Source organism: Vitis riparia, chromosome 10 (assembly GCF_004353265.1).
Source record: "Vitis riparia cultivar Riparia Gloire de Montpellier isolate 1030 chromosome 10, EGFV_Vit.rip_1.0, whole genome shotgun sequence".
NCBI lineage: Eukaryota > Viridiplantae > Streptophyta > Magnoliopsida > Vitales > Vitaceae > Vitis > Vitis riparia.
In genome coordinates this window covers 21,233,235-21,258,837 of record NC_048440.1, presented here as the reverse complement: position 1 = coordinate 21,258,837, position 25,603 = coordinate 21,233,235, and the positions used below count along the sequence as shown (strand labels likewise).

The 25,603-nt window shown below is 32.1% G+C and overlaps 4 protein-coding genes across 12 annotated transcripts; all 4 read right to left on the bottom strand.

Moving 5' to 3' along the window:
• Positions 1-159: 159 nt before the first annotated feature.
• On the bottom strand, positions 160-5,213 carry LOC117923604 (E3 ubiquitin-protein ligase RGLG2-like). 7 transcript variants are annotated; one of them, XM_034841973.1, is made up of 13 exons: positions 4,904-5,064; positions 4,240-4,611; positions 3,838-4,063; positions 3,637-3,750; positions 3,443-3,540; positions 3,230-3,309; positions 3,044-3,149; positions 2,826-2,953; positions 2,567-2,732; positions 2,359-2,415; positions 1,280-2,282; positions 552-979; positions 160-426 (listed from the first exon to the last, which is right to left on the bottom strand). In XM_034841973.1, exons 2-11 carry the CDS (start codon positions 4,513-4,515, stop codon positions 2,199-2,201), a joined length of 1,335 nt encoding a protein of 444 aa, XP_034697864.1. In that variant the 5' UTR covers positions 4,516-4,611; positions 4,904-5,064; the 3' UTR covers positions 160-426; positions 552-979; positions 1,280-2,198. The 7 variants fall into 7 exon arrangements, with proteins under 7 accessions (XP_034697864.1, XP_034697870.1, XP_034697865.1 ...); XM_034841979.1 differs by having other exon boundaries at positions 552-2,282; positions 4,240-4,345; positions 4,433-4,611; XM_034841974.1 differs by lacking the exon at positions 4,904-5,064 and adding an exon at positions 5,141-5,213 and having other exon boundaries at positions 552-2,282.
• Positions 5,214-7,824: 2,611 nt separating this feature from the next.
• Positions 7,825-9,004, bottom strand: LOC117924262. Of its 2 annotated transcripts, none has more exons than XM_034842856.1 (5): positions 8,835-9,004; positions 8,612-8,734; positions 8,443-8,538; positions 8,223-8,345; positions 7,825-8,119 (listed from the first exon to the last, which is right to left on the bottom strand). In XM_034842856.1, exons 1-5 carry the CDS (start codon positions 8,940-8,942, stop codon positions 8,000-8,002), a joined length of 570 nt encoding a protein of 189 aa, XP_034698747.1. In that variant the 5' UTR covers positions 8,943-9,004; the 3' UTR covers positions 7,825-7,999. The 2 variants fall into 2 exon arrangements, with proteins under 2 accessions (XP_034698747.1, XP_034698746.1); XM_034842855.1 differs by having other exon boundaries at positions 7,825-8,122; positions 8,835-9,003.
• A 2,900-nt stretch (positions 9,005-11,904) lies between these two features.
• On the bottom strand, positions 11,905-13,996 carry LOC117923296 (uncharacterized protein At4g26485-like). Its single transcript, XM_034841519.1, has 3 exons — positions 13,703-13,996; positions 13,412-13,610; positions 11,905-12,377 (listed from the first exon to the last, which is right to left on the bottom strand). Exons 1-3 carry the CDS (start codon positions 13,914-13,916, stop codon positions 12,089-12,091), a joined length of 702 nt encoding a protein of 233 aa, XP_034697410.1. The 5' UTR covers positions 13,917-13,996; the 3' UTR covers positions 11,905-12,088.
• A 1,356-nt stretch (positions 13,997-15,352) lies between these two features.
• On the bottom strand, positions 15,353-20,318 carry LOC117922970 (DNA-directed RNA polymerases IV and V subunit 4-like). 2 transcript variants are annotated; one of them, XM_034841215.1, is made up of 11 exons: positions 20,197-20,318; positions 19,931-20,074; positions 18,107-18,178; positions 17,833-17,901; positions 17,589-17,687; positions 16,652-16,763; positions 16,462-16,539; positions 16,320-16,353; positions 16,176-16,244; positions 15,682-15,781; positions 15,353-15,577 (listed from the first exon to the last, which is right to left on the bottom strand). In XM_034841215.1, the coding sequence occupies exons 2-11, from the start codon at positions 20,004-20,006 to the stop codon at positions 15,567-15,569; spliced, it is 720 nt and encodes a 239-aa protein (XP_034697106.1). In that variant the 5' UTR covers positions 20,007-20,074; positions 20,197-20,318; the 3' UTR covers positions 15,353-15,566. The 2 variants fall into 2 exon arrangements, with proteins under 2 accessions (XP_034697106.1, XP_034697105.1); XM_034841214.1 differs by having other exon boundaries at positions 19,931-20,027.
• Positions 20,319-25,603: the final 5,285 nt, after the last annotated feature.

The window sequence follows — 25,603 nt, the reverse complement described above, 5'->3', positions numbered from 1 at the left end:
TTGCTTACTTGATTAGTTGTATTATGAAAGTAGTTGCTGTTTATATGTTTTACATTCTCCTTTGTTTTTTTTTTTTTTTAATTTCAATTTTTATGACATAAATGCTAATCCAATCCTGTCTCTAGTGTGCAAATGGCTGATTGTTGACAAGCAGTAAACTGATGTATATGCTAGAGTTTATGTAATCTGAATATCAAAAGACATCCCGTTTAGGAAAAATTCATACAGAAGCTCCTTATTTCCAGGTCATTTTTAGGATATAACTAGGTTTATTTTGCTTCTGGGGAAGACATTGCAGCTTCCTATTATCATAGTTATTGTTGGAGTTCCTGATGCATCACTTCAGACTGCAACATCCATCCCCACAGCAGGCTTTCCCACAACTGATGCGAGGCTTCCAAATGAACCAGCAGCATCGACACCCAGCTGCAGATTTCAACACAAGTCACCAGCACATACAAATGAACCCAGGTTTGAACATAATATATACAGACTTTCTGAGTGACAAAATCAGGATTAGATGCATATCATGAGCAAGCAAATTATTTTACCTTGGGGATGAACCATATGATCAACAGCCTGGAAATGATCAGTTGCAGTTGCATAGGTGACAATGAATGCCACCACTAGGAGCCATGCCAGAGCAGTCACCAAGATTTCTTTCCTCATAACTGTTTCCTGAGTCTCAAATTGAAGAATGTCAAGCTATGTGCTCTCTTGTATCCTATATATACCAGTATGTGCCTTATCATCTCCTTCAACAATATTCAATCAAAGAGTGATGGGTCTTGCAATTTCTTGGTCGTCCACTCATTTGATGTCTATCTTCAACTACCACGAGCGTCTCCAATGTCCGCATTTTTTGACCAGAAGACCCAATTTTCGCACAGTTTTTCTAAGTTTCACACTATCTTAGCTTTATGAAGTTGTCTTTTCCATTACTTCTACAGCCATTCAAAGTACCTTATTGGATATTAACCTGTGAAAGATGGTGGAAGCAACAAGTTGGAAGTTACTGAGAGAGATTAGGCAGTTCTCTTTTTCGTGTAAGCCAAACATGTTTGTCCGTAGCGTTCAACTTGAACTACATGCATTGAATCCACTTTAGTTGATTCCTTTTATCCCATTAACCAGTTATCTTCGTAGTTTTCAGTCCAAACCAAAATAGTTGTAAAGTGCTTTGAAAATGAAGTGGATGAGTTGAGGTATGAAAGGCCTTAATAACAAAAAATGGTGTAAGTAGATTTCTTTTCAAATGATCTTGATCGCAAACGCATACCGCTTAGTGGTAAAGTTGACCTCCAAAGAAATGAGAGCTCATCTACTGTAATCATCCACAAGGAAATTTCTGTTCAGTTAAGACCTTGGTAAGCTTTCCCTGCGCAAAGATTAGAGCGTTAAACCCAAACCCGAATGATCAAAATACTAACAAGATAGATAGATTAGAGTTTCAAACAAAGAAAGAAGGTCAGCAAATGCAGTCTGTGTAGAGGGATGTTTTAGATTTCTGCCTGATGAGGAGTTCCATGGAATGGGAGTCTCTCTGTACAGGCATTACTGATGGAATGGAAAAATTGTTACACTTCTTGGACTACGATGAAAACATGACTGAATTTCTTGAAAATGATCATGTATCATTACTTGTTGCAAAATTGCTGTGTTTGGCAGGGTGACAACAACCTCCTTTTTTCCTTGACAGGGTCATCACAAATGCAAAGAGTTACTTTTCCCAAATGAAGATCCTTAGATTCTATCCAACCCAAAACTGTAAATCCCATAGTTCCCCAGAATGCATCGATGAGAAAGCGTAATATGTCACATTTCCATGGAGTTTAAACCATTCATAGTGCAGATGAACTCCTTCAAGGAAGGAAAAAAAAGTCGTTTAAACCATTCATAGTGCAGATGAACCCCTTTCAAAGAAGGAAAATAAAGTCACCATAAGAAAAGAGCCAAACCATCTCCTTCAAACAAAAAAAAAAAATGACGAGCGATCACCAAGTGCCCAATTCAAACTTTGAAAGTAGAAATCAAAAGCATACAGAATCACATTGTTTGTGAAGATTTGGGGAATACTAGTATTTACAGAGGCATAATAAAAGGCTCTGAAATAGCTTTAGGGCAGTGCAGGAGCCCTCATCATCCCAAACATTCTTCATTCTGTCAAGTCCCCAAATCTGGATGCACAGCTTGATGCATCAGTCATAGAGTCTTATTCTAGTAGTAATGTGAGTACGACAAATAGGGCAATTCACCAACTCCTTTCCACATTCATAACAAGCCTGCAGAAGATGTATAAAAGTTAAAAACAAAAGTAAAGGAGAAAATAGCATGGAAACTCTGAATTGGTTTAGTTACCTGATGCCCACATCCAAATGCAAGATCTTTTGTACTAAAGAAACATACAGGACAGTTCTGCAAATCATTGAACAACCATCAAGAAAATAACACAAAAGGTTGGATAAGATCTTATACTAAAAGCAGGAAATCTAAGTTTGCTTTACGCTGTATCTTGCATGCAAGCAGATGTATGTGTAAGTAGCTGCAAATACAAATAGAATCCTACCCTGTTATGCGAAGAATTGTCTGTGGGAGCAGGAGAAGGAGCAAAAGGATATGCAATGCTCTGTTCAAAGTTGCTTGAACCCTGGTATGGAGTATAGGAGTTTACTATTGGGTGGATTTTAACAGGAGGAGGAAGAGGAGTCCTCCCAGGAGTTCCTCTTCTACATCTGCAGAAAATAACAGGACAACAAACAGTCTCAATACCCCAGAAAAATTTCACTCCTTATCATAAAATGCATGCTAGTAAGTAGTGAAAATACCCCAAGAGATGGAGGTCTAATGTTGCTTTGTACTGTGATGGTATCTCCATTAATGCTGCCAGAGCAAAATCAGCTTCTTTCTTGGATATAGAAGTGTTTCTCCTCGTAATATCTGTAAAATTCACAAACTGCAGTGGACAAATAAACAACCATTAGAGACCTAAAACTTGAAGCTGACACAAGTTGGTTTCAAGAGTCTATCAGTTTTGCTTCCTAACCTGGAAATTGTCAAAAGCCCTGGAAGGAATGTTGTCATCGAACTGCTGCATCACATCCCATGGCCCGTCCCCAACGCCAACCAGAACTATTGACAGGGGGTATTCGCTGCAGAGAGATGGATTGGTTTCAAGAAACATTCTGTATAAATTACCTTACAGAATAGGAATACTTTATAATAGCAGAACCTTGCTTTGACAATGGCGTTAATTGTATTTTGTTCCTGACGGCTTAACTGGCCATAGCGTGTGTCTACACTTCTTGTCACCTTGCATATTGTGTTGGAATCAAGCATATCAGACTCAGAAAGCCATGGAAATAATGGGTAAAAACCCTAGTCAGAGGAAAACCGCAAAACACCAAATTAAAAACAGTTGATAAATGCATATTTAACAACTGACCTGCCCATCAGCAATAATCACAAGAACATGGTACTGACCACCACTGGTGTCCACAATTTCAATAGCAGTTTCTATTATGGGAGCAAAAGAAGTTGGTCCTGTCATATAAGAAAACAATCCTTTTCTCATTTCTGATTAACTTTCCCCCCAAAAAAATGATGGAAAACCAAGTTAGGAGAACTATTTAAACCAACCGGCTAATCGAATTTGTGGGACTAGTTCTTTGTAACGAGAAAGTACTTCCTCAAAGCCATTGCAAGGCCTATCATCTGGGAAAAAGCTGAAAACCTCTTGATCATGTGTGGTTGCTGCAAGATAGAAATGAAGATGAAACAATCTTGAGTTTTCAGATCCTTCAGGAGCCTCATCAAAACAAGTAAAAGTACAGTACCAACCATCACCAAAGCCATAACAAGGAATGAGATTATCCTCATCAAAAGCTGAAAGAGTCCTTCCAATAATTGATATAGCCTGCTGATATGGGTTCAAAGAATCACCCACATGATGCAGGCTTTTTCGATTGAAGGAACGAGCACCTGTCCACTCATTGCTTTTGGTAAAATCAATCCCCACAATAAGGTTGGAAGATTCCAAACCAGCTTGGTACAGAGCTTCTGTCACCTAAAAAAAACAATGATCCACAGCTAAGCTGAACTCCCATGGTAGCAAAACTCAACAAATTAGTAAATATCACAGTGCTTTTAATTTCTCAAAACCCCGGTTAGGAAGTGCTTACAGTTGTTTACATTCCAAACCAGGAATTAAAAAGTGGGAAGAGAAATGAAGAAGTTGGGTACCTGCTCTAGAGAGCTGTAATCATCTCCAATTCTTGAGTACCTTGCCTGCAGGCCACTTCTCTCAGGGTCAACGTATCTTCCAGAATATGAATGGTAGGGTGAAGAACTAGGAATTGATGGAGTGGGAGGGGGATGCAGGCCACTTCTCTCAGGGTCAACGTATCTTCCAGAATAGGAATGGTAGGGTGAAGAACTAGGAATTGATGGAGTGGGAGGGGGATATTGATATGGGGTATTATGGTGATAGCTCTGAGGCCTTGACTGTTTGATTCCCATATTTGCTTCTCCTGCTCTGTATGCTAACAAATTTGATAGCTTTCTTCTGTCAAGCAGAGTTCTATTCTCTGACAGAAACCTTCAAAACCTGAAAATCTTCAGAAAAGGTCTATGTCATAAACAGATTCCATATATACTAGAATCCACTGCAGAACACATAGGAGTTCAGAATCTGAGTTGAAAAAATGGCATGGAAGAATATTGCTTGAAATAGCCTAGCAGAAACATACATGAAAACACAAAGTACTTTTTCATGAACAAGACTTTCACTGCTATTGGCTAAACGACTTCGACCCCGAAACCAAAGTCAATCCATCATATATCAGATAACAGAACTGAGATTCGACACCCTAAAACATGAGCATCAAATCAAATTAAAAATGAACACCTGTATGAGTTTCACATATATCTGTCAGAAACCGTTGAGATATGATGATCAGATTCAGACATATGCAACGGATACTTTCAGAGGACTATAAAAGGCAGGACAAGCTCCATTGTATTAGGGTCAACACAGGTCCATCCAACACACAGGCTATACTAATTAGTTATCACTACAAGACTAATCTTACATCATTTTTAAACATCAGCTGCCCACCGAAACACCAGACTTCTTACAACTTACCAAGAACCCACAAGGAAGTTTTCAGTCGTCTTCGAGTCCACGTCTGTTTTCACCCTCTACTTCTCAGAAACTTCCACTGAAAGTGCTATTACAAATACAAAGGTGTAAACACAAGACTTTTGAGGAGCAATTCAACCCCACTTTTACCCTACACGTTTATACCATTAAACAAGGCCGGACCACCCATTAAATTCAATAAGGATTAAATCATAAAAGTCTTAGGAAATGAAATGGAACTGAAATTCATTACGACATTTTCTAGAAGAACATCAAACATCACCATCATCATTATTATCATTATTGAGGACAAGGGAAAAGGCCGTTTGTTTTGGGGGGTGTGTGGGGATGAATCCAAGCGTTTCTCTTGTTGAATTTTGTACATTTTAAATGTAAAATTCACAGGAAGTATGAAGTTTCTTCTTCATTAAGGCTACTATTATTTATACCATGTGACATTTTCTCTAGTCAAATAAGGATCTATATTTTAATGGACAGTGGTTACATCAATGCATAAGATCACTCATAAATTGGATTTTTTCACTTTTGTGTCACAAGATAATTGGCCTGTTGCAGAATCATTTGTTAGCAGCAGTAGGCAGTCTTCCCACCATCTTCCACTGTGAGCAAGACGATGACCCTTATAAGTTTCATCATTGTTATCGTATGGATTAATTTAAAGACTTCACATTTTTTCTTAGTCTTTATTTATCATGAAGTCTCATGATCATATCAATAAGATAATGTTTGATTCCATTTGATTTTTAAATTTTAATAGAATTAGTCTTTGGGAACAAAAAAAAGGGAGAATTATCTTTTGGGGTAGATGGACCCCCAAATTAACAAAAGGTTCATATAACTCTTCAAATTGAGTTGAAGGATATGAAATAGTTACGGACAAATATACCCTTTAAGAACACATATAAAATATTTTATAAAATTAAGTTAAATAATTTTTTTTCAATAATTTTTTTTCAAAAATACTAAATTAAATAAAAGTAGTTTTCAAAAATATTAAATTAAATAATTTTTTTTCAAAAATATAAAATTAAATTCAAGTATTTAAAAAAATATTAAATTAAATAAATTTATTTTTAAAAAAATTAAATTAAATAAATTTATTTTTAAAAAATATTAAATTAAATAAAAGTATTTTAAAAAATATTAAATTACATAAAAGTATTTTTTAAAAATATTAAATTAAATAAAAGTATTTTTCAAAAATATTAATTTTTTTTCTCAAAATCAACAAAGGGCATTTTTGGAAATAATGAAGGATGATATCCTTCAACTCAATTTCCATACTTTCATTGGGTCTTGGGCTCAATTTGAAGAGTTACATGGACCTTTTGTTAATTTGGGGGCCCATCTACCCCCAAAACATAATTCTCCCCAAAAAAAAATGAAGTCATTATTAATATTAATTAATATCCTTTAAATATAAGAAATGAAAATTCTAAACTAGGGCAAATATCACATCTCATGTGAGTCATAATCATTTGGAAATGTTTGACTAAAAGAACAATGAAAATATCAGTTTTTTTTTATACAAGTTTCATTATAAAACCATAAATAAATAAATAAATAAAATAAAATAATGTAAATCCAAGTAGGTTCCACCTACAAGTCTGAAATTCAAACCCAACATCCCATCTTAAGCATTGAAACAAAGCAAAACTTCTTTTGAATATGGTATTGATGCTTAAACTCATTCCAGATTCCATACCCTTTCTTTAGTAATTTAAATAACTGGATGTGCATAGCACTTAATATCTAGGAGCTCCAAGTTACAAATCCTTTGGCAGCTATCTGCAGTATTCATCCATAAGGATACCATTTTTTGCCATTATGCTCACATCAAGAACTTCTAGCCATGGAGCAAAAATCAAGGTCATGTGTCTTTGTCGCTTCTCTTGAAGAATTGCTTACAGAAAAAAGTTTCACCAAGTTGTGAATACATGCACGATGGTTGGCCCAAGTCTTTGAAGAAATGATGTGGTAGAGTGAACTAATGGTGCAAGTTTTCTATGAAGAGGTATTATCCTATAACTTGTGGTATGCTTTAGGTCTGATATCTCATCTCAGATAAAAGAAAAAAGTTTATGAGCTATATACGCATGAGGTCCTCTTAATCTTATAGACATGTTTTGAAGTCATCTATGTGATTGAAATCGAGTGTGGGAGTTTGTTTGGCCTTGCAAGTGGTGTTCATCTGTTTGACTCTACAATCACATGGGACACAATGATGACTCATAGGGGAAAAATTTTCTTAGCACTACATATATGCCCATTGGAATAAAAAAAACAATATTTACATGATTGGAAGTAGATCATTATATCATGTTGCAGAACAAGAGGAAATAAGGAGAGGGGAGGAGAGGATTTGGAGCTCAATTCAGGAAAGGGGATCCTGATGGAATTGCTTTTGGTTGCTTCCATCATAGGAAGCTTGATTCTTGAGTTGATTTTTAGTCTGGGTTTTGTTAATTTGAGATGAAATTTACTAACTATGAATCTATGATCATTGACCACTAACAAAACAAGGGTAGCTGTCCATTTTTCAGTTCTTTTAGTACTGTCACATTGATCTCCAAGCAAACCGCATACAGTTACCTCAGAACCATGAGCAAAATATAGTTCTCTATGAAATCCCCTTCTGTCATGGTATGAGCTCAAGAAAATTGGTATTTCACTTTGAGACACTGAAAGAAACTCTTATAAATTGAACCAAAAGGAATATGGGAACTGAAAACATAAAATAAAATAAACAATTCTTGCTGAGAATTTGAGACATTACATATTAGAACTTCTCACAGATCTATACCAACCACAGAAAACTTTCATATCATATAGAAGAACTTCTCATAGATTGATGCCTATGAGTATAGAAATTAAAAATATCAGCACAACAAGGCAGCCAACTAGATCATTCATTTCAGGGCCTGTGACCTGCGGTGCAACAGCTGCAGTGGGGCTAGGTGCCTGCTGAACAAGACTATTAAAGTCAGTCACAAAACTCCTACACCCGAAATCAATTACCCCAACTATACATTAGAATTATATCAAGAAAGAGTTCTAAACGTACCATGGAGTTAAAAACTATGTACTTTAGATCATCTACTGCGGTTCTCATCTCCTTGGTTTCGTGCTCCAAAGCAGCATTTCTTTGCCTAAGTTTTTCAATTTCATCTTCTTGTTTCTTCACCTTCTTTAATAAAATAAAGTGCAATTCAATTGGGTTATAGAATGGTTAATTTTCTAATAGCTTGATGGAACTTCAAATCAACAAAAGTTCACGAACTCACAGCATCCAATCCAGGGGTGTTTTCTATTTTCCCAACCCGAATCTTCAGCTCACTAACATCTTTCCTGAGGGCAGTGAGGGCTCCTTCTCTTTTATCCTGTCATCCATTGAGAGAAACCATGAGTAATGTTTACAGATCACCATACTTTCCCCCAGGAGAAAAAACTAACCATTTCCTTAGAAATCCTGGTCTCTAGCCTGGAGAAGTTGGAATTTGTCTCCCTTATCTCTTTCAACATAGCTTTCTTCTTAGCTTCATTATTATCAGTTTGAAATCTTTCTTCTTTCGTGATCTGCACCATATGTTATAAACGACAAAAAAGGAACCATCGATTACTGTGGTACATATACGCACCCCAAAAACAAGAAGTACTGATATAACTCATACTATACCTCATGATCTTGGAGAAGAAGAGGTTGGCTCTGTGAATCGGGGGATTGAGGAAGTCTTCTGTAAGAAAAAGAATGAGAAAAGGGAATTTTTGATTGAATGGCTCCCATGGATTCCTCAAAACCAGTGGGAAATTAACACAAGTTGACGTGAAGTCGACCAATTCATCAAACAAAAGGACTTGCCCTTATCAGTTTCTATGAACTTTTATACATGACTCTAAAAAAGAGATTCGTTTTCGTAGATTCTCAGGAAAATAATATATGTAGATATACCCTACGTCCATTTTTAATTTTTATTTTCATGATTGTCTTCTTCTCCCCATCAGCAAAATCACTGAAATCCGGGAATTGGTTTTTTTTTTTTTTTTCATTTTTTCACAATTCTTGTGTTCTAAGTGTCACGAGGGAGGTGGATTGTCCAAACTTTAGTAAATCTTTACTTTTTAATATTTTCTTTTAGAAAAAAAAAAATCAAAAAATGGGATTCCATAAAATTTTGATGTGATCATTTTTATCTCGATATTGCATATAAATTATATGATATATATTATTGTAGAAAAAAAAAATCTTATTATGAATTTATGAATGTGAAAGTGATGACTTTTATGTATACATATGTTAGAATTATTTTGTTTCTTCCTTCTCATCATTGTTTTCATCGTCAATCCATGATATTGTTGACTTTATGATTATTTAGGATTGGTAATGATGTTTTAGAATAGTTTATAATAAAAATAAATAATGTATTTGAATGACGTATTTGATTCATGGGCATCTTGACAATGTAAACCAAAAGTAGATCTCTCCATGCTATTAATTATACAAAATTCTTATATTAAATGTTTGGTTAGTGAAAGAAATTTGAGATTATGTCGATATTCATTTGTATTCTAATGGCTTGTCATTTAAAAAGGTTTTATAAATTAATATATATTAAAAAAATTGAAAAATATTTTAAATTATACTAGAAAAAAATATCAAAAATAAAAATTGAAAAATATTTTAAATTATACTAGAAAAAAATATCAAAAATAAGCTTTAGTTTTGGCCTTCTAGAGCATCCTCAAATTAGAATTAATTAGTTAAAAATAATGAAATAATTTGGTATTTGTGATATTAATCTCTTCCATGTTTTTTTTTTAAAGGTGATTCATTTTTTATATAAATGTCTACAACCATTTCAAGTATATACATATAGGTTTTAAAATAAATTATTATTTCACAAGAAAATAATTAGGGTATTTTAGTCAAACTATGATATAAAAAATAAAGAGTTATGTCCAATTTGGTAACTTTTTTTTTTAAATAGTTTTTAATAAAGTTTTTGAAAATTATTTTCTAATGTTTTGTAGAACAAAAATATGTTTGGAACATAAAATGTTTTTAACATGTTTTTAATATTTTTAATTATGTTTTAAAAATAATTTTTATTTCTAGGGCTTTATTTTTAATCATTATAGATGTTTATACAATTATATTTTTTAAAATAGCTCTTAAAAAATAAGTGAAAACAACTAATAGATGTTCTCTAAAAATACCATATTTTCTATTTTCAGAAAACAAAAAAACAGAAAATAGTATTTGATTACCAAATGTGTTTTTTACTTTTTTTGTTTTGAAAAACAAAAAATTATTTTGAAAAACTGAAAACTATTCTAAAAAACAGTTATCAACCAAACCCTTAAATTTTCAAAATTGGGTTTTTAAAGTTCCTTTTAATTAAATAACCCATAAAATTATTATTCATTACATGTGGTAAGAATAAATATTTCATGCCATGGTCAAGATAATGGGTTGAATTTGGCTAAAAGTAGTTGATAAGATTTTCCTTGAAGCCATTGATAAGGAACTCACCAACATTTTCATGGCAAGGAAAGCATCATGAAATTACTTGGTGCTTAATAAGATTCATCCATGAGTCATCAAGGAAAAAGTAAAAAATAGTCAACTTGCATTCATAGCGAAGAAGGCAACATGAAATTACCCTATGGATAAGAAGATTTTTCCCTCAAGCCATTGACGAAGAAGAATTCAATTTGCATGTTCATAGAAAACACACATAAAGAGTCATGAAATTACTTGTTAGAAATTGCTTTTAAAAATAGTTTTTTTTTTTTTTTTTGTAAAAACAAAAATAGTCATCACCTCAAAAAAAATGTTTGATCAATTTTCTATAAAGATTGTTTTTTGATTTTTTTTTTTTTTTTTTAAGAATAAATGTGTGGTATCGTTTGCATAGTAGAAACAATTTAAAACACAAATACTAGGTGGAGAGCTTTTATATTGTTTCTTACAAACTATTCCAAATAAAGTTTGAACAAAAAAAAAAAAATTGAAATAATTTATGTTGGATAAATTTTAAACAAAAAATAATTTTGGAGAATTTGTTTTAAAAAAGTAATAAATTATTTTCTAAAAATTATTCTCTATTTTATTTTATTTTTAAAAACAGTTTTCAAATAATAACGACCAAACAATATTAAAAAATTTTAAAAATAGATTTTATCTTTAAAAATAGAAAATTAGTTTCAAATTACACGGCAAACAGACTCCAATTCTTAAGAAATGTTTTTAAAAATATTGTTAAACAGTAAAAATTTTGTGTTAATCTCTAATGAAAATCTGCATAAGTCTAAACCGTTTTTAAATACAGAGTGAACAAAAAATTGAAACAATTTTCCAACCTTAAAGACACTTTTGATAAGTTTTGAACTAAAAACAATTTTTTGATGATATATTTTGAAAATGTGATGATTCTTTAGAAATTAAAATATATTTAAGATGTTTTTGAGTTTTTTTTTTTTTTTTTTTTTTTTTTGAATACCCAAAGAAAAATTGAATACATAAAGAGTAAGTGAGAAACTTTTACAATATAAATATAAATTCACAATGTTTTTATTTTTCATACTGAACTTTTGAGAACTGATCTTAAAAACTATCTTCAAAAACTTATTTTTTTTTGTGAACTGTTTTAAAAAAAATTGCCAAACAGACCCTAAGATTTTTGCTTTAGTCATCAACCATCAGGCATCAAGTTTTCAACCTGCATTTTCATGGCAAAGAGGCATTATGAAATTACAATGTAGACAATGTACATATAGAAGGTTGTACTGCACTATAGTCACAAATAAACCTTGAGGATCATAGATTCATAGCAGATACGAGGTTACATATAAGGCAATTACAAGGAGATAACATGGCATTAGAGTCCAGATTTTTATTATGAACCCTTATTCCAACATGTACATATATTCCTATGAGTTCAAACTCTTAAGCCTGAACTTGAAGGTAGTACAATCTCCTAAATGGAAGGTATCATCAGAGCAGCTGCCATGGGCTCTCTTGTTGACATAACCCGGATAGTCATCCTTGCAGAATGGCACACTGTCTTGTAAAACCAAACCGTTCTTCTCTGCCTTTCTCACCAAGTCCCATTTGTTGTAAGGGTCCCCATTTTTGTGGCTTATATGAATCTCCCCTGTTTCCTCTTTCAACAATGTTTTAGCATTCTTCAGAAACCCCTTCACCAATCTCTTGTTCAACCTTCATTAGTTGGCACCAATGAATTGAAATCAGATGGCTTCCAACTTCCCATCAACCACAACAGAGTGATATCTCATTCATTCATACAAAGGGCAGTCTAGATGAGAATTAGAGGACCTGATCTGTTAAATCATAGATCAAGTTTGCCTTCTCCATTCTTGATGTATTAAACCGATTAGGAGTCACTCTGTCATTGGTGGGGTTATCTATGGCAAATAATTCTAGCTGAGGCTTTTGTATGATTAATAATTACTGTATGGTATTATAAATTTGTTAGAAGGTATGCTTCTTTTCCTGTGTTTGAGGGAGACTTCTTTCTTTGTTATGTAACATGGGCTTCCCCTATTTCTGCCCATGCTTGACGTGCAAGTGATAACAAAGCAAAGAAGCCAAGGAAGTTGCAATGAACATCATGTTCATGCCCAGCCCTCATTCCAAGGTTAATGTTGGAGAGTATGATGTACATTATGGGTTCAAATCCACAAAATTTAAGCTTCTAGGAGAACGAGAGGTCATGAGCAAAGGAAGCTATTCGTGACCGGCCTATCTGTCTCCCACATGAGGGTTATGCTATGCAGGTATGAAGTCACAAGTGAGGAAGCTTTTAGGATAAGCCAGATCAGCCCTGTCTATGATTCTACAGCCTTTAGTGTAGTATGTTGCCATACATGTTCTACAGCTATGTCACTCAACTGGAATATGTGTTGATTGTGGGTCTGTCTCAGTGTTGAATCTGTCTAACCCCTATGTTAAAATTGTTCAAGTCTCCAAATTTTCTTCTTTTACACCCTAGGGTAAATTGATATGCTAAAGTGGAAGTAGTAGTTCAGATGGTTCAGTGTCAAACTCAAACCAAACTCTATAATCCAAAAGTTAGGTCCCCATCTCCAAAAATGGTTGTTTAACAACAAATTCTCCAAAACAATAGCAACATCAACCAAATAGTCTTTACAGTTTGGTATTCAAGAGACAGAATCAATCATATAAATAAAGAAATGATGGTGAACTTGGAAAAGAAAGGGGAAGGACTTAACTGGATCTGGCAATAGCTATCCTCTTTATAGAGAAAACCCACATGGGGGAAGTTGTAGATGATTCTATCAAACCTCTGGGTCCTGAGAAAGAAGTGTTGGCTCATCTGGGTTGCATCCACTCCATGCAACACCAAGCATGATCTGGCTTCCAGCTGCCTCACATTTTCAATCCCATTACTGTACTTCCTTGATAAACTCTCTGATCATGTTCACAACATCCAACAGAAGAAAAAACCAAAACCCCCATCAATAATCCCATAGATTTTCTTTAACAAAATTTGATAGTAATACCTTGGGTATCAAGAGAGGTGGCAACCATGTTGTGGCCAGATCCAAAGGCTTTGGCCAAGGAGAGGGAGAAGGAGAAATCTCCTTCACCCACCAATAAGATTCTTTGAGAGGACGAGTAATGCTTTATACATTTTTCTGCTCCTCCCTTATCCTCTTCATCATCAGATGAAAATGATTCTATCTCTTGGTCTTCTTCTTCTTCATTTTTTTCCATTGGAGTGGAGGATTCTTCGGCTTCCAGACAATTCTTAAAGCCTTTAGTGAATGAGAGCTCCTCATCGTTCAATTTCCAAAAGGAAAGTAAAGTTGAGTTGAGTGATGTGCACTTTAGTCAATAATATGCCTTTCTATGTTTTATGATTATCAAATCACTTGACCAATAAAGCATTTTTCTGTTTACCATTTATTATTTTTCATTATTAAACTATTTTGTTATTTATTCTGTAATTTTAAAATTTTCATTAAAAAAAAAAAAAACTCAAATTTTGAGTCAAACTAACCTTCCGGCATACATAATATGGAAATTGGACTGCCTTGGAAACTTATATTCAAACTAACCCCATTGTATCCATGTCAATTGGAGAAATTTTTTTGTTTTCTTAATTTATTTTACTTTTCCTCCGTCTTATTCCTTTTTCAATTCAAAAATGAAGTCTCAATATTTAAAACTAAAACTTTAGTTATAATAATTGAAACTTCAATTTAAAATTTTATTTAAAACAAATTATAAGATAATTCGCATGGTAATAAAAGGACTAATTTGAACATAAATTTTACAAAAAAAAAAAAAAAAACCTTATATTTTCTTTTTTATATATAAAAGTGCAATTTGCCCCAACACCCAAGAACCCCACCTCCTATTGGGAGGACTTCTTGACCTAATCTTATCATATAAACCACAATTATATTTGGGTCAAGCTCAGATTGTCATTTCACCATTTCCAGTGATCCAGCCTGGCTGACCTAGGCCATACAAAGAATCATTAGTTTTTTGTTTTTTCTTCTGAAAATTTTTTAATTAAAATTTAAAAAGACTTAAGCTAAATAAGGAAATTTAAGAGAAAAAAAAAAAAGAACATGACATAAGACCCTATTCGAGAGTAATTCATAAACATTTTTATTAAAAATTAGCTAATATTTGGATTAAAAAAATAAATGTTCTAAAAATGTTTCTTATAATAATATGCATTACAAAAAATAAATTTTGAAAAAGCCACTGAGAAGTGAACAATCATTTTAAATCAAATGAATAATCACTTTAAATGGTTCTTTATATTCTTAAATTTTTAATAAAAATTCAATTTTTATTAAAAAATAATATATACATATATATGTATACCTTTCCAAGCATCAAGAAATGTTTTTATTCCCTTTAAAATGAACTCAAAAGCGTTAAGAAATGGATTGATTCCTTTTGCTTTTAGGATGTTGAAATTATTTAAACCTCTTTTAAATATTACTTTTAAAAAATATCATCAAGAATGAATTATTTAAAAAATAAATAAATAATAAGACAATTTTAACCATTTATCTTATTTTTAAATTGAACTCATCTTTTAAAAAAATGAATTCACTTTTTTGTGATAGTAGTTTAAGAATTATTTTTGGTTTTAAAAGTCACACTACCCATGCAAAAAGTGGCTGCTTAGATTTCCAGAGAGAGAGAAATCATAGATTGCAGAACTGCAGTAATTACACAATTCTCAGTTTGGAAGCCCACATTTTCTAAGAAAAAAAGTAAGGTTTGCATAGATACAAAAGAACATCTCTAGCCTGTAAAAAGAGGATGTCTACCAAGAGCAGAGAATGCACAAGTTCTCATTAGAAGACTAGTCCCCACATCACATCTTCCAGGGCCCATAACCTATGAAAAACCTGCACCCATTTGCAGGTAGAGGAACAAAATGTTACATTATGACTTTTGTGCTTGCAGCTATATATGCCTAACCCATCTCAGAAAGCAAAATGAAGAATCTTACCAGGGGATCTCTCTGGGTTGGAGCTTTGGTTCGAGTGTTTAAGCTCAGCTAGTCCCCGCAATACATCTTTGAGGGGTTCCCTGAGCGTGCTCCACTTGGGCTAGAAGATAGAATGATCAAGTCATAAATCTTGGAGAAATGAAGAATAATCAACAGACTTCAATGTTTCTCTGTTTCCCCCATTTTTTCCCTGGTCTCTCCCCACTTTGCATTAAAATGAACATGTTTGACACTACGAATAGGCCAGAAGAAAAGGAGAGGGAACCGATTTGGTTAGGTGAAATTTTGGTTTAAGTTTTACTCCACAGGCTTCACAGATAACAGTTTTACTTCTTTAGTAGGCATAAAGAGTCAGCACCACTTTTTACTAAGAATGATCTACCAATAAAATACCAAGTCTGACTCAGCTGGGTCATTTTTCCGAAAAAAGGATTAGATATTGTAAGCAATCAAAGATATTATTATATAAAACTATAAACTTAGAGATGTGCTACCTTCAAGGACGGGACAAGGGCAAAAACTTCATCAATAGTTTCTGGACAAGTGTTTGCAATCACACATATCTGCAGTTCAAAAATGTGAAATCAGGAACACTGCATAACATTAAAGAATTAGGTAACTAAAGTTGAGATTGAAACCTCTCCATCTGAAACACCATATTTAGAGAGAGGCCTAATATTTGAGTTAAGGTTCAACAGATGTATCATGTATATAGCAAAAGCAATAAAAGGTTAATCATCCTTCAAACACAAATGTCCATGGAAATAAAATAAAGGATACTCAAGAACCCGTCTAACTGACTGGGGGCTTGCATAACAGTTACTGGATTGGGCATACTGGAGTCCCTTGTTAAATGACCTGAAAAACAAACAATTTAACGGAGATCTTCAGATGCATATTGGATTCTTATGCATGTAATAACCTGGTCATCTTTCAAAACAAGGACATGAAGCTTTAAAATGTTCCTTACAGAGGGATTTTAATTGTTGGATCTTCAGACAGTACTACCATCTGCTCCTGAATTCCTTTTAAGATAAGTGCAGCTTCACAATCCATCATACATTTAGCATTCTTCGGAAGTTCTGCAAATATACCAAGAGTGACAATAATAAATAACTGCCCTACTAAAGTATATTTCATTTAGGTGTGATAATATAATTTTCCTCAACAACATATCCCTTCCATTATTCTCAGAATAAAGGGTAATAAAGGCATGCATGAACAAAAAGCCGCTACTACTCATGGCTAATCTCTGATGTTACAATGCCATTTGGATGTATTTCTTTTCTAAAAAACCTATAACAAAAACTAGTTGGATTACATTGTCAACATAAAATTGAAACACAAAAGAAAACACTAAACTCTTTTCATAGGTATTTTCCCTTTTGTACATGAAATTGAACCTGGAATCTTCCCTATCCCTGTTCAAACCCCTTGCTACATGGCTCAGGCCTCAGGGGCTAAAATGGAAAACAGAACTTAAAAAGTGAAGAAAATTGTAAAGCCAGAACAAGAAAAACATAGTTGATGCAGAGAGCAACAAGTGTGGGGAATAATGCAGCAAACGATATGAATGATATCCCTATGCCCACTTATCCCCATGCCTTAAAGTTTTAGTCTAACAGAAACACACTTCAGTTAAGCCATTGTCCTAGATGTCAAAATTTAATTTCAGCCATGCTTGAAATGTTCCAGTGCAACCAGCCACTGCTTCCTGATTGATCCACTTGGAAATGGTAGCTCTACAATATGATATGATTTGCCATTTGAACAAAGCAATGAAAAATAAGATAATCAATTAGATAATGAAAGTAATAAACATACTAACAGATAGTTGAACAGACAAAAAATGTGTTATAAAAACCCACATAAAAAGGGAAAGCACAAATAGTTAGCCAAGTACCTACCTTGCTCAATCCTGAGCTCCAATGGGGCAGGAGGTTTTGGTACAGCACTTTTTTCACCATTTAGAACCCTGCCTCCTTTCCCCCCCTTGCTCAAATCACCTTGAAGATCAAAAAAATTAATGCAAAGGGAAAATTTCAACTCAGACATGTATCACCCAAACAAAAGAATATACAAAAGCTACAACTGGTGACAAGATAAAAGGCAGAAAATGGAATATAGGAAAATCTTAAAAGAGAGTTGAACCTTTAGCAATTGGGATGTCAGTCTTCCCACCAGACATCAGTGAACTAGTAAGTCTAGCTTCAGGTAATCCTGCATTAATACAAGAATATAACCATTTTAGAGAAAAACCAGGAGGAGGTAGTGGGGACAGGCAGGAGGAAGATTACTAAGACGAAAAGTAATAATTCTCCTTAAGCCAAATGGACAGTAATAAAAGTAATAATAACTGGACTTACATATGCATCACTTAAATATCCAAAAAAACAAGGTGATAATAAAATTTGAAAGTGTTAACCTCCGTTATTGAACTGAACTTTCCTTCCCCTCTTTGACTTTGCTGCGCTATCATCCTTTCCTGTCAGGGAAGCTTCACAAAGGAATTCAAACAGAAAAACAAACAAAAAAAAAGGTGTTTCAGAAACAGCAAACTGTTTTCACCATTCTCTAACATATGGGGAAAAAGAAGCATATTTACAGAGTTAAGAGAATTTAAAAAGTGCCTGCATAGATACCGGCCAGTGTCAACCCAGTACACATCACATTTATGCTCATTTGGGAAAGGATTAAGGCCCCATTAAGTGCATCTTTTTGATTGCCAAAAAACCCCCTTTGTTACTGTCAAATGATTTCTATAGCATGTTTCATTGCAACGAGAGCACTATAAAGTGAGGATGTTTGAGGCCTAAAAGCATTTTTCATTAAAGGGTAAGATGATTTTCTTCCAGAAAGTGGTTTCACTTAAAACTTCATATATCTTGTAGAAACCCTTCTTTGCACAGTTCTTTTGGAGAAGTCCTCCATTACAAGCTACAACTGCAACAAATTGGCCTAAGTCTTGTCCTTTGATGAGCAAGAAACCATTACGGTACCCCTAAATGTAAATTAAACCATCAAATGAATGGCATTTCCAAATGACCCATGCATGTCAATTAATTTCACACTCCATCTTACTTCATTATCATCCATCAAGTTTTTCTATTATAATTTCTCGACAATATAATACCTGTAATGAAAATTCCTCACAACCAAACAAAAGCCTATTTTGCATAAAGCTTTAGGGCCAAAGACCCACCATAAATGATCACAAACCATGTCTGTTACTTCAGCTTCCAATTGAATAGATAAGGGTGACAACAAAAAAAAATCTCTGACTCCCCATTTTTCCCAAGAAAATCAAACAAAGAACACATATGTCACAGCAAGTTGGAAAAAAAAAAAAATATATATATATATATATATATGAGGAGCTGTTTGGTCAAGGGAACAAGAACCATTTTCTCTTCCAAAAACAGAAAAAAAAAATGGAAATGACATAAACCAAACATGTTTTCAAGAAACTTTTATAAAATTGTCATTTTTAGTTAAAATTTCTAAAAGTGGTCATTTTTAGAAAACATTCCCCAGATAAGGGCATGTTTGATTGATGAAAATATTATTTTTCCACATTTTAAAAAATGTGAGCACTAAAAAGAGCAAAAACGAACATCTTCAACTGCTTAACAATTTTAGTTTTTCCACTACCAAACATGCCCTAACCCTTAATTTGGATGTCGAAAAGCAGTAGGAAATGGGGGGAATTAGGAAGTTTCGCCAAGAAAAAATACAAAATAAATAGACCAAAGAAAATAAAATATAATGAAAATTATTTCCAAACTTTTAAAATTGGTATAAAGAGGAGGAAGAATTTATTAAGCTTCAAACTATTTATTATTTTCTTCTCTTTTTCTTCCCTTTCACTTTCCTCATTTTCTTTCCTCCATCCTCTCCCTCAAAGCATTTGGTCAAAGAAAATAAAATATAATGAAAATTATTTCCAAACTTTTAAAATTGGTATAAAGAGGTGGAAGAATTTATTAAGCTTCAAACTATTTATTATTTTCTTCTCTTTTTCTTCCCTTTCACTTTCCTCATTTTCTTTCCTCCATCCTCTCCCTCAAAGCATTTGGTCGATCCAAACATCCTCACCCTCAAATTTTCCATGACCCAAACAGAGCCTAAACGTTCTAGATACATTATACGATCATAACACATTTCTATGATCCAATAAAGAAAACCATCGGAAATCATAAAAAAAAAAAAAAACAAAACAAAAACAAATAAACAAACAAAACAAACAAACCTTCCAGAGGAGATTTTGTTGAAGATTTCCCCAAGTTGCTGTTCAGCGAAAACCCTTTTCCTCCCTTTTCCCCCATTACCTACAGCTTCTGCTGATTCTGCAACACAATCAATGCGCCATCAAACCCAAATCCCCTTCAATAATCTGGGTTGCAGATCAACAAAAACCCATAAAAATGCCAAGAAAATAAAAAGAAATTCCATAGGAAAAATATGGGGGAAACTGTATGCCAATGCCGAACGAAGAGCCAAAGACCGATGAGTTACCGTAAAAAACACTGAAATTGATTTATGGGAGAGTGAAGAGAGCGAAACAGGGAAGTGAGTTGTGGGGTTTCAGTCAAAACCCTCTCACTCTCTGGGTTTTGGACTCTTGGCCTTCCCCCCACTGCTTCTCTTTTTCTGTGTCTGCCAGACCCAGTTATATACATGGCAATGAATATGAGGGCCCACCCAAAAATTAAAATTAAATTAAAAAAAACTTAATAAGTATACATAATACGAATTTTACTTAAATTAATCTATTTAATAAATATACTAATTAATTTCATTATAATTATAATATATTTAACTCATATTTAATTTCTTTAAAATCTGATTTTAAATAAATAGATTAAATTGATTAATTGAGTGATAAATATATGAGATTAAAAATTAATCATATTTATCTAGTCTATTGGAGTTTTAACATAATTCACCAATATAAATTATTATCTCATTATCTTACTACTTCCCTATCAAATACGCTAAGGATATGATTAATTCTCGAAAAATATTAGGGAAATAAAAAAATATTAAAGAAAAGAAATTTCTAATGTTTGATTTTACATCGAAATAAAAGTGAAATGTAATTAAAATTATTAAAAGATTTACATATTTTTAAATCATTTAATCTTCATATAAAAAACTTAAATAAGTAAAAAAAATAAAATAGTATATAAAAATAATTTATTAATTTTATATCTTTTTTTATTTTTTTATTTTATCTTTCATTTCATTTTATTTTTTTATTTTCTTTATCTTATATTTTCCTTCAAATTTTTCAGGAATCAAATATAACTTAAAGGTTTAACCAAATTTTTAGAAATATTTTAAATTTTATTTTATAAATTCAAGGATAATTAATATAAATTTACATGATGAAAATAATACTTGTGCATTGGACATTTGCAAAACATATGTAAATACTAAATATAGATGAAGTATGTTTGTGGAAACTGAAAACTTTCTAATGGCATAAAAAGGAAAGCAATGGGAATAGTAAGATATCGAAGCTTGAAAAGCCGAGTGGATTATGAAAAGGTGAGGTGGCATGGAGTACTTTTTTGAGAAATGACCTATTAATTGGAGAGGCCCAACAAATTGAAGGCCTTTAATCACGACGGGGAGGAAAGGCTAGGCCCATCATTCCTTAATCAACAGAAAATGAGAATTTCGTCTTCTCTAACAAAGTTCGTAAACCTATGTTTGGTAGCTTGGAATATTTTATTTTTATTTTTTATATTTTAAAATATTTCTATAAATTAATTTTTATCGATAGTATTGTATTTCAATCGTTCTTTGTATTTATATAATTAATTTTTTAAAACAATTGATAGTTCATGAGAAGTTCAAGGGAAAGATAAAGAATTAAAGAATAAAAAGAAATTTGTTTGCAATTCAAGGGGTTAACTCCTTCCAACACAACTCTCAAGTTGCAAAGATTTTAATTGACTGTTTTATTCCATTGAAACATAGACTTAAACAAACTAGCAAGGTGAGAGTCTTTGTCCTCTTCTTTATCAACCCAAACAACTTAAAATTAATCCTTATCCACTTGAAAAAAAACAATGGAAATTGAAAAAAAAAAAAAAAGGCAAATTAAAAGACTGGTGTGTGCATGTAATAGCTCATTCCCCCTTACGTAGCCATTGTGTCCCCGACATAAAGTTTTGGGAACTTTTCTCTAAGAATATCATGTGCTTCCCACATAATTTCTATTAGAAATAACCCTTGCCAATGAACCAAAACTTCTTTGCTTGAGGAAAGGTGCTCTAAGTTGATGTTTGGAAGATTTGGCGATACAGAATAACATTTTCCAATCTTTTTCTTTAATTATGAGACACGAAAAACATGATGGAGCCTTAAGAGGTAGTTTTAAAGGATAAGTGATTTCATTTACCTCAAAGGGTCATAACAATGAGTCAAAAGCTTAAAAGTTTTTCTCAAGGCAATGGATGTTTAATGATATGATGTAGCTTAAGATAAACATAATCTCTAACATAAAACTCTCTTGATGTACTTGGAATCATACAACCTTTTCATTTAAGCTTAAGCTTGGGCAATCCATTATTAGGCTTCTTTGAAGACTCAATACCAAGAAATCAATTCATGTTCAACAACTTCAAGCCTTGTAGTCTTTGGAATATAATTAATTAGTTGTAGAGGGCTTCTGCTATACATAACTTCAAAAAGAGTCTTTTGCACCATAGATTGCCAACTAGTATTGTAGCAATACTCAACCCAAGACACCCACTTAAACCACTCTTTTAGTCGAGAACTCATAAAACATCAAAAATACATCTCTAAAGTTCTATTAACAACCTTGCTTTGTCTATTTGTTTCAAGATGATAACTTGAACTAAAATTGAATGTTGTTCCATTCAAATGGAACAACTCCTTTCAAAAGGGAGATGTGAAAGTTAAGATCTGGTCACATACAATGAACTTAGGTCGTCTATGCAACTTGAAGATATTATTAAAAAATAATCTAGTAACTCCTATTGTCATGTAAGGATGAGAAAAATGAAGAAAATAAGCATATTTTGATAGTTTATCAACAACTACAATGATAGTTGTCTTATCACTACAAAGTGACAACCCTTTAATGAAGTCAATTGAAATATCTTTCCATATTTGAGAAGGAATGGGATGGGGATACATTAACTTTATAGGAGCTAAATTCTTAATCTTATATCATTGACATGTATCACACCCATGAACGAACTCATTGAATTGCTTCCATGTCTCCTTTCAAATAAAATTTAGCCTTGACGCATTAGAAAGCTTTACATATTCTTCATGAGTACTACCATGAAACTCTTTGATAATAGTATGTGCAAGTTTGGTTTCTAGAGTAAGATAAATATGTTCCTTGAACAAAATAAACCTTTCAAGCACTTGTCCGGGTTCAATCACCTCTCCTTGTTGACTCATGGATTATAATGTTTGAAGAGTTGGTTTTGTTACCACTTCATCTTGTTATGATAGAGTTTTTAAAAGCATGATATAATGTAATAATAATATTTTTTTTATATAAATTTTCTATTTCTCAATTTATCTATTTGTTTATCGTATTATACTTTCTAAGCATTCTAATATGACATCTTTTACTTTATATATAACTTGGGTGCATTAAGAGTTGCATGAAAAATCCAATATATGAGTTCCTTACAAGTGGATAATTAGTTCATAGTTGGTTCATTTACTTAAACAATCAATTTCAGGTTATAATGCACTACTTCTTAATGAGATGAATGACTAATCGTGATTATCAGGGTGAGATTCCTAAAGAAATTTTATGTCTAGTCTTGATATAATGGAACTACCTAGAAAGTGTAGTCTTTGAATTAATCCCCAAATTAATATTTTACTACTTATTTTAAGTTTGTCATTTTATATCAATTTTTTTAGAGAAAGCAAAAATCTCATATAAATATAAATAAAATCAATCATTCAAGTGAACATAGGATGTAACATGGAAAACCCACTTAGCAACCTACTAGGTGTAACCTACTAGGTGTAAAAAACTACAAATAGTCTATTGACTACTCAATAATCCACTAAATATAAGAAAATGGTACACAGTTTTATCTAATCGGATGCAGCTATTTCCCAAGGTCTTATACCATTAACACTTACACTTTTTTTCAAATCCTAGACGCAACACTCCCCTGTGTCCCTTAATAAATCCCTCAAAACCTTTATCAAAGTTTCATGATAAGATCTCTAACTTTTGTGTAACAGAAAGTTACCCTCTAAGAAAGGTCTTGAAAGTTTGAGAGTTGAAGGTCAAGTTTTTGGTAAATGATTATACTTTATATGGGTTCATAAAAATCCATCACACATTTTCATGTGGAATATCTCTATTTATATTTATAAAACATTTAAAAAAAAATCATAAAGAGTTTCTTAATTCTAAAATACTTAAAAAAAAATTTTACAATCAAATACTAATTTAGAGATAATCACGATTTTAAAATATTGCAAAAATTCTCTTGACAATCAAATACAAATTTAGAGATAAACAAAATTTTAAACTTATTAAAAACAATTTTTGGAATTTAAAATATAGTAGAAAGAAAATATAAAATATTCTCTTCCTAATTTCTTGTATTAGTCATTCCAAAAGCTTTACTAACCATAAATATATACTTATCTTAAATTTTATAACTCAAGATAACCCAAATCCATATTTGAAGTCCAAAGTTGTCTTGAAACGAATGTGACCCAAAAAAGCAAACCGCATCCAATTAGTGAAAAAGAAACAAAATTGTTGTCAACTAAATAAAATATTATGAATTTGTTATTGTATATGGTTACATATTAGATAAAACCTATCATGAGTTATGACAATAATCATTTGGTGGTCATGATGTTATTAAGTTGTTATACTATATGGTCTCTTAAACATTTTTTTAGAGTGATTTAAAAAAAAATGGTGCATTGGACAAACATTTAAAAATTTTAAAAATCATTTGAAATGATTTTTTTAATAATCAATTGATAAATGATTCTTCTATTTTTTTTTTACTATATTAATAAAACATATTTTTTATTTATTTATATCATACATCAAGTGATATTTTTAAAAAAACTTTTAAAATGTGCGTGACCATATTTTTACTCAAAGTATTTCTCCAAAAAATTACTATAAGTGATTTTTCAACACTAATAATTTTTTATATTCTTAAAAGTGTTTGCTAAATTTTACCAAATACATTTTTTTTTCAAAAAATTTTTTAGGTTAAAAACGCTTCTTAAAATTATTTAAGTATTAGAAATATTAGAAATATTTTCTAAAATTACTATCAAATGCACTTTAAGAATCTATTTGACAGTAATTCTAATATTTTTAACACTTACTTTTTAAGTGTTAGAAATATTAGAATCAATGTCAAGCAAACTTTAAAAGTGTATTTGACAATGTTTTTAGTAAAAGTGTTTGCTCATAAAATATTTTTAGAAGAATTACAATGGTATTTTAGTTTTTTTTAAAGTATTTCCTAAAAATTGTCACAGGCCTATTTTTTTTTTCTATAAAGGTGTTTTTGGCTAAAAGCTTTTCGAGGTCATTATCAAACGGACTCCAGTTTAATCAAAATCACTAAAAAAAGACCCTTAAGATATGCCAAATTTACATAAGGTGCTCTTAAATTTGAACCCAAATATATATATATATATATATATATATATATATATGTTCGAGCTAAATTCGTTTACAAGAAAGTAGATTAATCCTAGCCAGAATTTAAATTGGGTTGAGAAAAATGAATTCAAGCCCAAACTGATGAATTACATAAAAGGGTATTCAAGCCCACCTGAAAATTAGATCAATCCGTCTAAGTTTCAACCCTAATATATAATAATTTCCAATAACATTCAAATTTAGGGGTAAAATACAGAAAAAGGAAAC

Bases quoted from the DNA above. Each gene is read 5' to 3' on its own strand.
- LOC117923604 (XM_034841974.1), bottom strand. From the start codon at position 4,515: ATGGGAATCAAACAGTCAAGGCCTCAGAGCTATCACCATAATACCCCA. The intron at 2,954-3,043 runs GTTAGGAAGCAA...TGTCCACTGCAG, and splicing joins GGGCTTTTGACAATTTCCAG to TTTGTGAATTTTACAGATAT. The intron at 2,416-2,566 runs GTAGGATTCTAT...AATGATTTGCAG, and splicing joins ACAATTCTTCGCATAACAGG to AACTGTCCTGTATGTTTCTT.
- LOC117924262 (XM_034842855.1), bottom strand. From the start codon at position 8,942: ATGGGAGCCATTCAATCAAAAATTCCCTTTTCTCATTCTTTTTCTTAC. The intron at 8,346-8,442 runs GTGAGTTCGTGA...ATTTTATTAAAG, and splicing joins ACACCCCTGGATTGGATGCT to AAGGTGAAGAAACAAGAAGA. The intron at 8,123-8,222 runs GTACGTTTAGAA...AGTCTTGTTCAG, and splicing joins ACATAGTTTTTAACTCCATG to CAGGCACCTAGCCCCACTGC.
- LOC117923296 (XM_034841519.1), bottom strand. From the start codon at position 13,916: ATGGAAAAAAATGAAGAAGAAGAAGACCAAGAGATAGAATCATTTTCA. The intron at 13,611-13,702 runs GTATTACTATCA...GAACATGATCAG, and splicing joins CACCTCTCTTGATACCCAAG to AGAGTTTATCAAGGAAGTAC. The intron at 12,378-13,411 runs GTTAAGTCCTTC...CAACTAATGAAG, and splicing joins GATAGCTATTGCCAGATCCA to GTTGAACAAGAGATTGGTGA.
- LOC117922970 (XM_034841215.1), bottom strand. From the start codon at position 20,006: ATGGGGGAAAAGGGAGGAAAAGGGTTTTCGCTGAACAGCAACTTGGGG. The intron at 18,179-19,930 runs GTTTGTTTGTTT...TCCTTTGTGAAG, and splicing joins AACAAAATCTCCTCTGGAAG to CTTCCCTGACAGGAAAGGAT. The intron at 16,540-16,651 runs GTAAGGAACATT...TTTGTTTTTCAG, and splicing joins CCAACAATTAAAATCCCTCT to GTCATTTAACAAGGGACTCC.